At 49.6% G+C, this 18,369-nt stretch overlaps 1 protein-coding gene across 1 annotated transcript in view; it reads right to left on the reverse strand.

The window, feature by feature from the left end:
* LOC132394860 (steroid 21-hydroxylase) overlaps positions 1 to 16,102 on the reverse strand; it is a 65,698-nt gene extending 49,596 nt beyond the window's left edge. The window contains exons 1-3 of the mRNA XM_059971268.1: positions 15,877 to 16,102; positions 11,347 to 11,436; positions 1,943 to 2,097 (exon numbers count right to left, since the gene is read on the reverse strand). Coding sequence (XP_059827251.1) covers positions 1,943 to 2,097; positions 11,347 to 11,436; positions 15,877 to 16,102 — 471 coding nt within the window. The remainder of the gene's footprint in view (positions 1 to 1,942; positions 2,098 to 11,346; positions 11,437 to 15,876) is intronic.
* Positions 16,103 to 18,369: the final 2,267 nt, after the last annotated feature.

The following is an 18,369-nucleotide window of genomic DNA, read 5'->3' on the forward strand; positions in this document are numbered from 1 at the left end:
GGAAAACCAGTAGTCACTAGCAGCCAACCAGAAAAGGATCCTTTTATTCCCATTCGCTGCTTCCTACCAATCAGCCAATGCTCTAACTATGCCAGTAATATTCCTGTAATATCATGGGCTCTTAATTTGGTATGCAACCTCATGGGTGGCTGTCAAAGACCTTCTGAAATTCCAAATTAGATTAGATTAGAGTCAATTTCATTGTCATTGTGCCGAGTACAGATGCAAAGCCAATGAAAGACAATTAGCATCTAACCAGAAATGCAAAGAATAGAAATGAATGTCGTATATTTGCAAAGAAATGCAAATATACAACATCCACTGCATTCCCTTATCTATCCTATGTGTAATCTCCTCAGAGAATTCCAACAGGTTTGTCATGCAAGATTTTCCCTTAAGGAAACCATGCTGACTTCGTCCTATCTTGTCCTATGATTCCAAGTACTCTATAACTTCATCTTTAACCATAGACTCCAACATCTTCGCAACCACTGAGGTCAGGCTAACTGATCTATAATTTCCTTTCTGTTGTTTTCCTCCTTGCTTAAAGAGTGGAGTGACATATGCAATTTTCCAGTCCTCTGGCACCATGTTAGAGTCCAGTGATTTTTAAAAGATAATTACTAACACCTCCACAATCGCTACCACAACACCTTTCAGAACCCTAGAATGCAGTTCATCTGGTCCAGGTGATTTATGCTAGATCTTTCAGCCTGAAGACTGATATAAAACACTCATTAGGTTCATCTGCCATCTCCTTGGCCCCTGTTGTTATTTCTCTGGCCTCATTTTCTAGCTGTTCTATATCCACTTTTCATGTTGTTTGCTAGCTTGCTTTCATATTTCATCTTTCCCTCCATCTTTCCCTTTTAGTTGCTCTCTGTAGGATTGTAAAAGGTTCCCAACCTTCTGTCTTCCCACTATTTTTTTTTTGCATTGTAAGCCCTTACGTTAGCTTTGACTTCCCTTGTCAGCCACAGTTGTACTATTTTGCCATTTGAGTATTTATTTGTTTTTGGAATCCTGCACCTTCCTCACTGCTCTGCTGCCATCCCTGCCAGCAGCTCCTTCCAATTTACTTTGGCCAACTCCTCTCTAAAGCCAGGGTAATTTCCTTTACTCCACTGAAGTACTGCTATGTCAGACTTTCTCCCTATCAAATTCCAAGTTGAACTCAATGATATTGTGATCACTGCCTCCTAAGGGTTCTTTTATCTTAAGTTCCCAAATCACCTCTCACACAGCACATAACACCCAATCCAGTACAACTGACCCCTAGTAGGATGACCAACAAACTGCCCTAAAAAGCCATCGCATAGACATTCAACAAGCTCACTCTCTTGCGATCCATTTCCAACTTAATTTTCCCAATCGACCTGCATGCTGAAACCTCCCGTGACTGTCATAACATTGCCCTTTTGACACGCTTTTTCTATTTCCTCTTGTAATCCACATCCCAGTTACTGTGTCCACTGATTGTACCCACACACAAACAGAACAATTTCAGTACCCTCGACTGTACCCACACACAAAGTGCATTCAGTGTCTAATGACTGCACCCACACACAGAGACAATACAATCTCAGTACCCATCGACTGTACCAAATCACAGACAATACGATCAGTGTCCACTGACTGTACCCTCACCTGCACAGTATCCACTGACTGTACCCATACACACAGCACAATCATAGTGTCCAATGACTGTACCCACACACAGAGTACTGTATTTACAGCCCAGCCGCTAACTATGCATAGTTCCCACTTTTGTATGAACCTCGGTCAGAACTACAACCCCTCTACATGCAGTGCCAATAGCCTCAACAAAGGCACCTAGCCCACACACAGTAACTGACGACAGCCGGCATAGTGCCCACACTGGCTATAGCAGTTCACCGTCTGCCTGTGCCCTGCCACTGTTAAGAGATATCAACGGTCGTACCTCGCACAACCTCTCGGCCTCTCGCATCACGACCGGCTCGAGAGCCGATTTCCGACTCCAGTGCATTGCACTGTGCGCCAGCTTCTTCTGGACCTTCCATGCGTGGGTGTAATCCCCGAGAGACAGGTCCTTCCCGCCGAAGGATACGAAATCTCCTGCAGAAGATTAGTATGGCATAAAACAATGGGCCAGGGGCACCGAGAATGGCCAAGATGGGAGTGAATGCCAGGGCCATCCCACTAACTGGAGGTTTGACTCCGATGCTAGCCCTGAAGGCATTATTTTTGAAACGCACTAATCGGTGCAAATCATGTCTTATGAAGATGGGATGAGTGAGCGAGGGCTTTTCTCTCTGGAGTGAAGGCAGATAAGAGGTGACTTGACAGAGAACAAGGTGATAAGTGGCACAGATCGACTGGACAGTCAGACACTTTTCTCCCCCACGGCGGAAATGGCTGATAGCTGAGGGCATAACTTTACAGAGGTTGGAGCAAAGTATAGGTGTGGGCAGGGGTCGGCAACCTTTACCACTGAAATAGCCATTTGGACCCGTCTCCCACAGAAAAGAAAACACTGGGAGGCACAAAACCCGTTTGACATTTAAAATGAAATAACACTGCATACAACGTTTTTTTGCCTTCATGCTATATATAAACAAACTATAATGCGTTGCATTTATGAAATCGATGAACTCCTGCAGAGAAAACGAAATTACATTTCTGCATGCAACAAAAACATTTTGAACTCCGAAAAAAAGACGTTGGGTTGAAGGTTACTTTTAAGTAAAATATTCAATGTCTATTTGAGTCCTTCTTGTATTTATGAAAAACGCCGAACTTAAATTGTCCGCCAGCAGCAAACCAAAAATAACGTCAGCCAGCTGTCACCTGAAAAATAAAAGGACTATTTCACTGAACAATGAAAAAATATGCATATACGTAAAATAATAGGCAATTAAAATATTTATCATACTTGGTTAATGGGATTTCTGCTCCTGGACCTCAGCGCACAGCGTCTGCACATCAGGGCTGTATGACGTCACCTTCATCTTTACACAGGATCGCAAGCTGTCATCTGTGAGGCGTGCGCGATGTTTGTTTTTAATAAAGTTCATGTTGGAGAACACCTGCTCACATACATAAGTGGATCCAAAGATCGACAGGACTCCAAGCGCATACTTTTTAATGTTTACATAAATGTCGGGGATAGCATTCCATGCTTCGAAAACAAGTTTGTCCGGTTTGGGGAGGTTTTCAATATCACTCCATTTGTGACTCTGAGCAAGAACGGCCTTCTGACGGGCAACATCTTCAAGGTCTGCTGTCAAGCGTCTAAACTTGGACACCCATATGTCTTTGTCGGCTATGTCGGCCAGTTCCATCTCAAGATCAGGTTGACTCACACCTGCCAATGCAGTCGTATTCAGTAGGGATGGATCGATGCTTAGGGGAGTGACCGGGAAGGATAAGTGTGTTTTTTACCTCTCTGAACTCACAGAAGCGTTTCCCAAACGATGTTTGCATTGCGATGATTGCAGAATGTAAATACTCCGAATTTATCATGTCGTGAGCTTGTTTGAACTCTCTCAAATTGGGGAAGTGAGACAATGTGCCTTTCTGTAAATCTCTGGCAAGCACTGTCAACTTGCGCTGGAATGCCAAAACATCCTCCAACATGTGCAGGGCTGTGCGTCCTTTCCGCTGAAGAGCTGTGTTCAGCGTGTTCAGGTGCGCTGTCATGTCTACCATGAAGTGTAGCTTTTCCAGCCACTCTGGCTGTTCCAGCTCAGGAAAGGTGAGACCTTTGCTGCCCAAGAAAGTTTTCACTTCTTCCAGACACGCGACAAAGCGTTTCGGCACCTCTCCTCTGGACAGCCACCGAATTTTGTTGTGCAGCAGGAGATCAGAATATGCGCTTTCCAGCTCGTCCAGTAACAAACGGAATTGACGGTGATTTAAACTTTTTGCCATTATTTTATTGACAATCTGAATGACAACATCCATTACTTCTGTGCATTCCGGAGGAAATGTTTGAGCGCACAGTGCCTCTTGGTGCAAGATGTAGTGAAAAGTCAGCAGCTTTCTGTCCAGCGACTTTTGCAGTAAAGCCACAAATCCCTTGTGCGCTCCTGTCATTCTTGGTGCCCCATCAGTAGCTACTGACACCAGGTGGGTGGTCTTTATTACTTTGGCTCTTAAACAATTCAAGGCAGCCTCACAGATGTCCTCTCCCTGTGTTTGGCCTTTTAGAGGTATCAACTCAATCATTTCTTCCTGTGGCCCGGCAGAGTTTACATACCGGCAGAACAGCACTATTTGTTCAATATCACCTTTGTCTTTAGACTCGTTACAGGCAATCAAGCAGGCCACAGCTGAATTGATGTCTTTAATTTACTGTCTTCTGATGTCTTCTGCCATTTTTATGGTTCTGTCTTTGACAGTCTTTGCAGAGAGGGGCATATCTCTGATTTTCTGCACAATTTCATTCTTGTTTTTAAAGTCCGTGAATAGATGTTCTGAAATCTTAATGAAAGATTCTTTTATATATTCACCATCTGTAAACTGCTTCCCGTGCCTGACTATTTCCTGAGCGGCAACAAAACTAGCATATGTCGTTGATTTTCCAGTCATCATCCATTTCTTGAAATGATTTTTGCTCAGATAAACCTTCCGCATCAGATCCGAAACGGCCTTTTTTCTCTCATCTCCATCCGGATATTTTTGAGCAAAGCCTGCGTGTTTATTCTGGAAATGTCTTGCGACTTTTGACTTTTTGTTGTTTGCTAGTTTCTCATTGCATATTAAGCATACCGGTAAACCAGTCTCGTCAGCAGTGAAAGCAAATGAATCTGTCCACGTATCATTAAACGTTCTGTTTTCTTCAGTCACTTTTATTTTTTTAGAATTCTCCATAGTTAGCCTACCTTGGATCGAAAAATTAAAGAAATCGCGCACTGGCGGGTGTCAGGCATTGGCAGTGGTGACGTATATTAATAGCGACAAAAAAACACGTTTTATTTAGATTGTACAAGATCACCATAATCTTCAAATTTAGAATTACATTTCAAAAACTAACAAACTAACATAAAATACATTTTAATTAAATACTCATCATTTATTTTCCAAAGCCATAGGGAGCCGCAGCACAGAGATGAAAGAGGCCGCATGCGGCTCCGGAGCCGCGGGTTGCTGACCCCTGTGTGGGGATGTCAGAGATAAGTTTCTTACACAAAGAATGGTGACAGAGTGGAATGCCCTGCCAGGGCGAATGGTAGCCGGAGGTAGAGTCATTGAATCATGGAACACTACAGCACAAAAACAGGCCCCTCGACCCATCTAATCCATGCCATACTATTAATCTGCCTCGTCCCATTGACCTGCATTCCGAAACTTCTCCCATCTGTGTCCTTATCCAAATTTCTCTTAAATGTTGAAACCAAACCCACATCCACCACTTCCACTGGCAGCTCGTTCCACACTCTCCCCACCCTCTGAGTGAAGACGTTCCCCCTGGTGTTCCCCTTAAACATTTCACCTTTCACCTTTAACACATGATCTCTAGTTCTAGTCTCATCCAACCTCAGTGGAAAAAAACCTGCTTGCATCTAACCCATTTTCACCCCTCATAATCTTGTATGCCTCTATCAAATCTCCCGTCATTCTCCTACACTCCAGGGAATAAATTGCTCTTATTCAACCTTTCCCTATAACTCAGGTACTGAAGACTTAATATATCTTTGCATTCTTTCAATCCTATTGACACCTTTCCAGTAGGTAGATGATCAGAACTGCACACAATACTCCCAAGTAGCCTTACACAACATCAACATAACATCTCAACTCCTGTACTCAACTCTTTGATTTATGAAGCCCAATATGCCAAAAGCTCTCTTTATACCCCTATCTACTGGTGATGCCTCTTTCTAGGAATTATATGTCTGTGTTCCCAGATCCTTCTGTTCAACTGCACTCCTCAGTGCCCTACCACTCACCGTGGAAGTCCCACCCTGGCTGGTCCTCCCAAAGTGCAACACCTCACACTTGTCTGCATTAAGTTCCATCTGCCATTTTGAAGACCATTTTTCCAGCTGGTTCAGATCCTGCTGCAAATTTTGATATATTAGGGATATTTAAGAAACTATTAGATAGGCACGTAGATGATAGAAAAGTGGAGGGCTATGGGGGAGGGAATTGTTGGATTGATTTTAGAGTAGGTTGTAGGGCCAGCACAATATGGTGGGCAGAAGGGCCTGAACTGTGCTGTACTGTTTCATGCTCTCAGACCAGGGGTTGGTTGTATCATGGCCTGTTGTGAAAACGCCAGTGCCCATGAAGGGAAAATCCTACGGATAGTGGTGGATACGGAACCACCACTGAACACATCTACAATGAGTGTATCTCAGGAAAACAGCGTCCATCATTAGTGACCCCACCACCCAGGCCGTGCTCGCTTCTCACTGCTGCCACCATCAGGCAGGAGGTACAGGAGCCTCAGGACTCACACCACCAGGTTCAGGAACAGTTATTACCCCTCAACCATCAGGGCGGAGGTACTGGAGCCTCAGGACAAACATCTCAAGAAGTTATCACCCCTTAACCATCATGCTCTTGAACAAGAGGGGATAACCTCACTTGCCACATCATTGAAATGTTGGCACAACCTATTGATTCACTTTTGAGGTCTCTTCACCTCGTGCTCTTGATACTTATTGTTTGTTTATTTATTTATTATTTTGCATTGGTAGTTTGTTGTTTACACATTGGTTGTTTGTTCTGATGGCTGCGGTCTTTCATTGATTCTATTGTGTTTCTTCGATTTACTGTGAATGCCCGCAAAGAAATGGATCTCAGGGTTGTATATGATGAGATAAAAGTATTTTGATAATAACGTTACTTTGAACTACGAGACGCGCTGAAGGTCGCGGTGGGGAAAAGCATTCAGACTGCGTCACGAAGGTACAATGTGTACTGGAATTAAAAGCGGGGGGCGGAACCCAGACTCTGCGAGAGGCACCGGGAGATGGAAAACCAGAATCTGAAAGACAAAGGCACTAATACGGGGTTAACAATGTATAGTTCAGCTACAAAACACGCGGCGCAAGGCCTTCAGCGCGAGGAGATCGTGCGGCTTTCGACGGGATACCCGCGAATCTGGAGGAAGTGAAGAGCGACCGAATGGCATGAACATCGATTTCACCCTCCCCTTCTTTCCCTCTTCTCCAGACTGGCGTCTTACCTGCTCCTCACTCTCCAATCTCCACCCCCTCTTCTCCCATGGCCCACTCTCCTCTCCTCTCCGATTTCTCCCTCCCCTTCTTTCCCTCTTCTCCACACTGGCGTCTTACCTGCTCCTCATTCTGCTATCTCCACCCTCTCTTCTCCCATGGCCCACTCTCCTCTCCTCTCCGATTTCTCCCTCCCCTTCTTTCCCTCTTCTCCACACTGGCGTTTTGCCTGCTCCTCACTCTCCAATCTCCACCCCCTCTTCTCCCATGGCCCACTCTCCTCTCCTCTCCGATTTCTCCCTCCCCTTCTTTCCCTCTTTTCCACACTGGCGTCTTACCTGCTCCTCATTCTGCTATCTCCACACTCTCTTCTCCCATGGCCCACTCTCCTCTCCTCTCCGATTTCTCCCTCCCCTTCTTTCCCTCTTCTCCACACTGGCGTCTTACCTGCTCCTCACTCTCCAATCTCCACCCTCTCTTCTCCCATGGCCCACTCTCCTCTCCTCTCCGATTTCTCCCTCCCCTTCTTTCCCTCTTCTGCACACTGGCGTCTTACCTGCTCCTCATTCTGCTATCTTCACCCTCTCTTCTCCCATGGCCCACTCTCCTCTCCTCTCCGATTTCTCCCTCCCCTTCTTTCCCTCTTCTCCAGACTGGCGTCTTACCTGCTCCTCACTCTCCAATCTCCACCCTCTCTTCTCCCATGGCCCACTCTCCTCTCCTCTCCGATTTCTCCCTCCCCTTCTTTCCCTCTTCTCCACACTGGCGTCTTACCTGCTCCTCATTCTGCTATCTTCACCCTCTCTTCTCCCATGGCCCACTCTCCTCTCCTCTCCGATTCCATCTACTTCTTCCACCTTTCACCTCTTTCTTCAACCTCCCTCCCCCTCCTGCACCCTTCCCCCACCTGATGCACCATCAATAACTCTCGGAGACGGGAGGCGAACGATAGGCTTTTATCAGCTGCAAGAGACCACCAGACAACATCCTGGAGACTGAGGGAGGAGCAGTGCCTCCAATCGCCTTTATACCGGGGTCTGTGGAAGGGGCCACAAGAGCAGTCAGCAGGGGAGGGGCGTGTCCAGACAGATATATGTAGTTCACCACACCACCTTCCACATCACCCGCCATACTGTACACCTTCCCCGCGTCCCACCTCCTTCCCCTCTCCTTTCCAGTCCTGATGAAAGGTCTCCCACCCCCCACCCCAAAAACATAAGCTGTTCATTCATTTCCACAGATGCTGCCTAACCTGCTGAGCTCCCCCAGCATTTCGTGTGTGTTGCTTCGGATTTCCAGTAAATTCCGTTCTTTTGTTGATGAACGATGAGTGCGAGCACCCCGGCTCCCAGTGTGTTGATGGACGTGTCAGAGCTGAAGGCGGTCGAGCGCAGCGGTCCTGCCAGCGATATTTTCATTTGGTATGTATTCTGAACAGGCCCTTCGAGGTGCACAGCCCAGCAACGCGCCTATCTCACCCCAGCCACCAATTAACTTACTCTGTCGTTCTGGAGGAACTGATTGGTCTGTCCAAAGCTGTGCTGGGGGCAGCCCACAAGCCTTGCCACACATTCCGGCGTCAACACAACATGTCCACAATGTTTAGCCGAACAAGACAAGCAGCGGCAACAACAACAGAACAAAACAAGACAACGTTTGAAAAAAAGAGATCTTTTCTCGCCCGAGACGCCGACTCGCAGACATCGGGCCTCCAACCTCCAGTCTGTGGCCCGGACTCGCAGAATCAACTTTCGGGCCCGTACCGCGGGACTGGCCGACTTCGGTCTTCGACTTTACGGGCTTCCTACCTCCGGACTCGCCGAGCGCCTGGACTTTTGTGGTGAACTATGTGCCTGTCGGGACACGCCCCCTGCTGACTGCTCCTGTGGCTCCTCCCACAGGCCCCTGTATAAAGGCGATCTGAGGCCTGACGCTCGGCCTCAGTCTCCAGGACATTGTATGATAGACACTCACTCCTGGTTCCTTCTTCCAGTCAATAAAAGCCGATATCTCGCCTTACGTCTCAGTGTGAGTTATTGATGGTGCTTCAACTTTGACCTTCGGTTTTGGACTCGTGGCTTCGCCGACCTCAGGATAGCGACCCCAGGGCTCGCTGATCACGGGTTTGACCTTCTGGCATCGGCTGGACAGTCCTCTCACCTCGTCACAGTCCCGCGTTTTCTTTGCTGTTCACTTTCCTGGGTTGTGGGGTCCACCAAAGGATGTCGCGACCGAAGGATGAGTAAGGGCTCGTATCCTCCGCTGGCCAGCAGGCCACCCTTGGGCAAGGTGCAGCCCTTGCGTAGCCCCCACGCCCACGGCGGATCAGGGGTATATGAAGCCGTGGGAGCGGGCAGTGGGTGACGTTACACGGATGTCCTACGGGCATCTGATGCACATCACAAGTCCAGATTATGTGACCACTGACACCAAGCTGACAAGGTAATGGCTGGGGTGTCCTGTCTTGTCAACACACTGCCCAGGAACCACTTCAAAGACCATGATTGCCTACATCATCGACTCGGCCCGCAGCCATGATGATGACGGTTCTGCTGCCGGTTCTCATCTCTACGCCTTTTCCCGGCAGGTTTTCGCCGTTAGATCTCGGTTCCATTATCTTGTCTTCACCCTGTCACCGACCTTGCTCCCGCCCACCTAACCCCATCTCTGCAAGTTCAGGCACACCTCTCTCCCGAGGTTTCCCAGGTCTTGGAAAGAGCATCCAGCTCTTTCGGCGGTCCAGAAGAAGCGTTAAGTTCCTCCTTCGGCTCGAGAGTAGGATTAAATATTAACTCTATTGCCCGCCCCCCCCCCACACACACACCCCCTCCCCTTCCAGCTGGACCTGTTCAGCATCTCTAACACTTACAGCTGTTACTTCAGATCTTCGGCATCTGCGGGTTTTTATTTTGTGTTTGTGTCAATACCTCCCCGTCAAAGAAAGCCCCGAAACTGCTGGAGGAACTCAGCAGAACTCGCGCCACGAACGCCCCTCTTTACGCCGGTGGCACAGCAGTTTGACAATGCTGGGAGTGTACATCTCGCACAAACTCTCGTGGTCCCAGAACACGTTCTCCACAATCAGGAGAGCTCACCGACACCTCCGCTCTGAGGAGGCGGAAGCGAGCTGGACTTGGCGCGTCCATGCTGACGACATTGTACGATGCACATCCTGACCGACTGCATCACTGCCCGGCAACGGGTTACCGACACCAGCCTACCCGCCATATATCCAGAAAGGTGCCGGTAACATCATGGAGGATCCCACCCACCCTACTCATGGACCGTCTATTCCACTCCCATCAGGGAGGAGGCTACGTAGCATCCACGCCAGGACCACCAGACTCAAATCCAGTTACTTTCCCCAAGCAGTAAAACTGATCATCACCTCCACCCACTCACACAATAGGTTGAGTGAACTTGGCCTTTTCTCCTTAGACTGACGGAGGATGACAGAGGTGTATAAGATGATGAGAGGTATTGATCATGCGGATATCAGAGGCCTTTTCTCAGGGCTGAAATGGCTAACACGAGTCGGCACGGTTTTCAGGTGTTCAGAAGTAGTTACAAGGGGGATGTCAGGGGTAAGTTTTTCTCACAGAGAGTGGTGGGTGCGTGGAATGTACTGCCAGCGAAGTTGATAAAGGCGAATACAATGGGGTCTTTTAAGAGACTCTTTGATAGGTTCATGGAGCTTAGAGAAATAGAGGGCTATGCGCTAGGGAAATTCTAGGCAGCTTCTAGAGTAGATTATATGGTCGGCACAGTATTGTGGGCCGAAGGGTCTGTAATGTGCTGTAGGTTTCCATGTTTATGTAACCCACCCCTCCACTGCTTTATCATTTCCTGTCAGTCACCTTATGTACAGACACTCCTGGGCTTAGCGTTACTTTATGGTCATACAATCAATCAAATATATATCACACACACTGGTGTGTGTGTGTGTGTGTGTGTGTGTGTGTGTGTGTGTGTGTGTGTGTGTGTGTGTGTGTGTGTGTGTGTGTGTGTGTGTGTGAGTGTGTGTTTGTGTCTGTGTCTGTATCTGTGTGTGTGTGTGTGCTGCATCGGATCCGGGGTAACAATTACTTCATTCTCCTTTACAGTTGTGTACTGGAAATGACATTGAACAACCCGGAATCTCCGCGCGGTCGCTGGATCACAGCGGGTGACGGTCGCTTACCTACAAATGACTTCGGACGCCCGGCGAACGCCGACGACCTCTTCACCAGAGCTTCTTTGATCACATCCAAGGAGTTTAAGACAATGATATCTGGATTTCAGGATAAATGTGTTCACGTTAAGACGGATTTATACCCCAGGTAGATGACCCGATAAAGTCAGGTCAGAATCTCGGCTCACTGCTGATTTAAAACCATATAACCATATAACGATTATAGCACAGAAACAGGCCATCTCGGCCCTTCTAGTCTGTGCCGAACGCTTACTCTCACCTAGTCCCACCGACCTGCACTCAGCCCATAACCCTCCATTCCTTTCGTGTCCATATACCTATCTAATTTTACTTTAAATGACAAAATCGGACTGTTTTACCTGTCACCTGACCTATCTCATTCCCTAACAGGAGATCCAACACTGCCCCTTCTCTATGTATTGCTGCAAAAAACTATCCTGCACACATTTTACAAACCCCAAACCATCCAGCCCTTTTATAGTATGGGCTTCCCAGTCTATGTGTGGAAAATTAAAATCTCCCACAATCACAACCCTGTGCTTACTACAAATATCTGCTATCTCCTTACAAATTTGCTCCTCCAAATCTCGCTCCCCATTAGGTGGTCTATAATACACCCCTATAAGTGTTACTAAACTTTTGCCATTCCTCAATTCCATCCAAATAGTCTCCCTAGATGAGCCCTCTAATCTATCCTGTCAGAGCACCACTAATATTTTCTCTGACAAGCAATGCAACACCTTCCCCTCTTGTCCCTCTGATTCTATCACACCTGAAGCAATGAAATCCAGGAATATTTAGTTGCCAATCACACCCTTCCTGCAACCATGTTTCACTAATAGCTACAACATCATATTTCCAGGTATCAATCCAGGCACCTTAAAACTATGCCCCCTCGTGTTAGCCATTTCAGTCCTGGGAAATGAAAAGAGATCCACGACATGTTAAAAATACTCCCAATAGTGTCCGTCTCAAAAAATCTCTGGCAACCAAGTCCAGCCCCTGGCCTTAGCGTGCAGCACAGCTATTGATTCCGGTGGACAGGAGAGGGGGCAAAGGCGGGTTACTGGCGCCTTAAGGCCATTCCTTCGTGCAGATGGGGCTTGTCCCCCGTGGCTGACAGCTCACCTTGGAGAAGGAAAACTCTGATTTCAAACCTCCACTGCCTTGCGGCCATACACACTCACGGGGAAGTCTCCGGGAGTTTCTCCGAGGAAAACTCCGGAACTGGACTCTCTAAGGCAGGACGTACTACGTTGAGTTCAGCGCTGTCTGGCAGCTGGTGCCGAACTGTGTCGGTTTCTGCCGTTCCATTGGACTCATCAACTGTGTAGAGAGCGGGAGCTTGCAACAGCTTTCCCTCCATATCGCGCCGCCCTGGCTTGCACGTCGAGTAGAGTCAGGTCGAACCCTGACCAATGGAGGGCATTAGCCACCGAATGTGGGAGACGAGATGCGACGTGTGGACCGGGGCTACAGAGAATGTGGGAGAGGGGATGCGATGTATGGACCGGGGCCACAGAGAATGTGGGAGAGGAGATGCGATGTATGGACCGGGGCTACAGAGAATGTGGGAGAGGAGATGCGATGTATGGACCACGGCTACAGAGAATGTGGGAGATGAGATGCGACGTGTGGACCGGGGCTACAGAGAATGTGGGAGAGGAGATGCGATGTATGGACCACGGCTACAGAAAATGTGGGAGAGGAGATGCGATGTATGGACCACGGCTACAGAGAATGTGGGAGGGGAGATGCGACGTGTGGACCAGGGCTACAGAGAATGTGGGAGAGGAGATGCGATGTATGGACCACGGCTACAGAGAATGTGGGAGACGAGATGCGACGTGTGGACCGGGGCTACAGAGAATGTGGGAGACGAGATGCGACGTGTGGACCGGGGCTACAGAGAATGTGGGAGACGAGATGCGATGTATGGACCGGGGCTACAGAGAATGTGGGAGAGGAGATGCGATGTGTGGACCGGGGCTACAGAGAATGTGGGAGACGAGATGCGACGTGTGGACCGGGGCTACAGAGAATGTGGGAGACCAGATGCGATGTGTGGACCGGGGCTACAGAGAATGTGGGAGACCAGATGCGATGTGTGGACCGGGGCTACAGAGAATGTGGGAGACGAGATGCGACGTGTGGACCGGGGCTACAGAGAATGTGGGAGAGGAGATGCGATGTATGGACCGGGGCTACAGAGAATGTGGGAGAAGAGATGCGATGTATGGACTCGGGCTACAGAGAATGTGGGAGACGAGATGCGACGTGTGGACCAGGGCTACAGAGAATGTGGGAGACGAGATGCGATGTATGGACCACGGCTACAGAGAATGTGGGAGACGAGATGCGACGTGTGGACCGGGGCTACAGAGAATGTGGGAGACGAGATGCGATGCGTGGACTGGGGCTACAGAGAATGTGGGAGACGAGATGCGATGTGTGGGCCGGGGCTACAGAGAATGTGGGAGAGGAGATACGATGTGTGGACCGGGGCTACAGAGAATGTGGGAGACGAGATGCGATGTGTGGACCGGGGCTACAGAGAATGTGGTAGAGGAGATGCGATGTATGGACCGGGGCTACAGAGAATGTGGGAGACGAGATGCGATGTGTGGACCGGGGCTACAGAGAATGTGGGAGAGGAGATGCGATGTATGGACCGGGGCTACAGAGAATGTGGGAGACGAGATGCGATGTGTGGACCGGGGCTACAGAGAATGTGGGAGAGGAGATGCGATGTATGGACCAGGGCTACAGAGAATGTGGGAGAGGAGATGCGATGTGTGGACCGGGGCTACAGAGAATGTGGGAGACGAGATGCGATGTATGGACTCGGGCTACAGAGAATGTGGGAGACGAGATGCGATGTATGGACCGGGGCTACAGAGAATGTGGGAGAGGAGATGCGATGTATGGACCAGGGCTACAGAGAATGTGGGACAGGAGATGCGATGTATGGACCGGGGCTACAGAGAATGTGGGAGAGGAGATGCGATGTATGGACCGGGGCTACAGAGAATGTGGGAGAAGAGATGCGGTGTATGGACTCGGGCTACAGAGAATGTGGGAGACGAGATGCGATGTGTGGACCGGGGCTACAGAGAATGTGGGAGAAGAGATGCGATGTATGGACTCGGGCTACAGAGAATGTGGGAGACGAGATGCGATGTGTGGACCGGGGCTACAGAGAATTTGGGAGAGGAGATGCGATGTATGGACCACGGCTACAGAGAATGTGGGAGAGGAGATGCGATGTATGGACTCGGGCTACAGAGAATGTGGGAGACGAGATGCGATGTGTGGACCGGGGCTACAGAGAATGTGGGAGAGGAGATGCGATGTATGGACCACGGCTACAGAGAATGTGGGAGAGGAGATGCGATGTATGGACCGGGGCTACAGAGAATGTGGGAGAGGAGATGCGATGTGTGGACCGGGGCTACAGAGAATGTGGGAGAGGAGATGCGATGCATGGACCGGGGCTACAGAGAATGTGGGAGACGAGATGCGACGTGTGGACCAGGGCTACAGAGAATGTGGGAGAGGAGATGCGATGTATGGACCACGGCTACAGAGAATGTGGGAGACGAGATGCGATGTATGGACCGGGGCTACAGAGAATGTGGGAGAGTGGATGCGATGTGTGGACCGGGGCTACAGAGAATGTGGGAGACGAGATGCGATGTGTGGACCGGGGCTACAGAGAATGTGGGAGAGGAGATGCGACGTGTGGACCGGGGCTACAGAGAATGTGGGAGAGGAGATGCGACGTGTGGACCGGGGTTACAGAGAATGTGGGAGACGAGATGTGATGTGTGGACCGGGGCTACAGAGAATGTGGGAGAGGGGATGCGATGCATGGACCGGGGCTACAGAGAATGACGGGCGCCTCAGTGCGTGACCTTCCAGAAGTGCTGGTAATTTTGTCTGGACGGCACCAGAATAGGAATCTGTTGGTGGCCCTCCGTTGGTCGGGGTCGACCATGGATGTTACGTAAACTTGTCGTACCTTATGGAGGGCAAGCTGTTAACCGCAGGATCCCCCTCTCAGAATGCCGATGACTCCAAAGGAAAGGCAGAGACTGATACAGTTCGGCAGGAGCTGGAGGAACTCAGCAGATCCGGCAGTATCGATGGGTCTGGTCCGAAACGTAGATCATCCATTGATGCTGCCTAGCCTGCTGAGTTCATCCAGCATTTTGTGTGCGTTGCTCTGGATTTTATACATCTGCAGAACCTCATGTGTTTATGGTTTCCACAAAGTCCACTGCAGATGCTGTTGTCACATCAACACGTACAAACAAGCTGGATGAACTCAGCAGGTCGGGCAGCATCCGCTGTGTTAGGACCCTTCGTCAGGACTGGCCCGAAACGTTGACTGCTCATTTCAACGGATGCTGCCTGACCTGCTGAGTTCATCCAGCTTGTGTGTCTATGGTTTGCCGGCTTTCAGATCACTGAGGCCGTAGAATTACTGAACCCTCCCTCTGGGTACTGTGGCCTTACCTTGGCCCCACAGCCGGAGTCGGTAAATCGGCCCGAAGGTCTTGGCCAGTTCGCTGAGGCGGATGTGGAGGCGCCTGTGGGTGAATTCGGCCAGGTTCCCGATGAGCGGCAGCGCCGAGGGCCCGGGGATGTCTCGGAGGCTCCGCTCCCCCGGGTCTCTCCTGTTCCCGCAGATCCCAAGGGCCAGGAGGAGAGCGATGGCGGCGAACAGCAGTAGCGTGATCATGGCCAACATCAGGGCTGCGCTCAGAGGGGCGACTCGTCTGCCAGTGCCAGCTTCCTCCGCACTGGCAGCTCAGAGCGAATTCAGAACTGATACAGGCAGCACAGCCCTTGAGGAGGATTCTACCCGCCCTCCGGCTCCTCCTCCCCTCCCCTCCTGTCAGGAAGACCAGTCCTTGGCAGCGGCCTTCTCCGATCCCAGCCCGTCAATCCTGCCGTTATTGCGGTCGCTTGGACGTAAACAAGGCCCGCGAGGTCATTCAACCCGTCTCGCCGCTTGTTGCCCCAACCCCGCTCTCGCTCTCCTATCCTAGTCCGGCCACCGATCTAACGCGGGGGAATTAAAGGGACGGGCGAGAGGAGAGAAAGAGATTGGGAGGGCCAGGAGAACGAGACAACCAGGATCGAGCGAGGTCACTCGATCCATCGTCCGTGATAGCCATTTGAAAAAGCTGCCCAAGCAGTTTCTATCATCAGATTTCTGAATGGACACTGAACCCGTGAACACGGTATAGAACATAGAACACAGAGTAGTACAGTACATCACAGGCCCTTCAGCCCACAATGTTGTGCCGACCTTCAAACCCTGCTTCCCATATAACTCCCCACCTTAAGTTCCTCCCTATACCTGTCTAGTAGTCTCTTAAACTTCACTAGTGTATCTGCCTCCACCACTGACTCAGGCAGTGCATTCCACGCACCAACCACTCTCTGAGTGAAAAACCTTCCTCTAATATCCCCCTTGAACTTCCCTCCCCTTCCCTTAAAGCCATGTCCTCTTGTACTGAGCAGTGGTGCCCTGGGGAAGAGGCACTGGCTGTCCACTCTGTCTATTCCTCTTAATATCTTGTACACCTCTATCATGTCTCCTCACATCCTCCTTCTCTCCAAGGAGTAAAGCCCTGGCACCCCTAATCTCTGATCATAATCCATACTCTCTAAACCATACAGCATCCTGGTAAATCTCCTCTCTACCCTTTCCAGTGCTTCCACATCCTTCCCATAGTGAGGCGACCAGTACTGGACACAGTACTCCCAAGAGTGGCCTAACTAGAGTTTTATAGAGCTGCATCATAGCATCGCGTCTCTTAAACTCTGTCCCTCGACTTATGAAAGCTAACACCCCATAAGCTTTCTTAACTGCACTATCTACCTGTCAGGAAACTTTCAGGGATCTGTGGACATGTACCCCCAGATCCCTCTGCTCCTCCACACTACCAAGTATCCTACCATTTTCTTTGTACTCTGCCTTGGAGTTTGTCCTTCCAAAGTGTACCACCTCACACTTCTCCGGGTTGAACTCCATCTGCCACTTCTCAGCCCACTTCTGCATCCTATCAATGTCTCTCTGCAATCTTCCACAATCCTCTACACTATCTACAACACCACCAACCTTTGTGTCGTCTGCAAACTTGCCAACCCACCCTTCCACCCCCACATCCAGGTCGTTAATAAAAATCACGAAAAGTAGGGGTCCCAGGACAGATCCTTGTGGGACAAAACTAGTCACAACCCTCCAATCTGAATGTACTCCCTCCACCATGAACCTCTGCCTTCTGCAGGCAAGCCAATTCTGAATCCACCTGGCCAAACTTCCCTGGATCCCATGCCTTCTGACTTTCTGAATAAACTTACCTTGTGGAATCTTGTCAAATGCCTTACTAAAATCCATGTAGATCACATCCATTGCACTACCCCCATCTATATGCCTGGTCACCTCCTCAAAGAACTCTATCAGGCTTGTTAGGCACCATCTGCCCTTCACAAAGCCATGCTGACTGTCCCTGATCAGACCATGATTCTCTATATGCCCATAGATCCCATCTCTAAGAATCTTTTCCAACAGCTTTCCCACCACAGACGTTAGGCTCACTGGTCTATAATTACCCGGACTATCCCTGCTACCTTTTTTGAACAAGGGGACAACATTCGCCTCCCTTCAATCTTCCGGTACCATTCCCGTGGACAACGAGGACATAAGGATCCTAGCCAGAGGCTCAACAATCTCTTCACTTGCATCGTGGAGCAGCCTGGGGAATATTCCGTCAGGCCCCGGGGACTTATCTGTCCTAATGTATTTTAACAACTCCAACACCTCCTCTCCCTTAATATTAACATGCTCCAGAACATCAACATCACTCATATTGTCTTCACCATCATCAAGTTCCCTCTCAGTGGTGAATACCGAAGAGAAGTATTCATTGAGGACCTCGCTCACTTCCACAGCCTCTAGGCACACCTACCCACTTTTATCTCTAATTGGTCCTACCT

The sequence above is a fragment of the Hypanus sabinus genome, chromosome 5 (assembly GCF_030144855.1).
Source record: "Hypanus sabinus isolate sHypSab1 chromosome 5, sHypSab1.hap1, whole genome shotgun sequence".
Classification (NCBI taxonomy): Eukaryota; Metazoa; Chordata; class Chondrichthyes; order Myliobatiformes; family Dasyatidae; genus Hypanus; species Hypanus sabinus.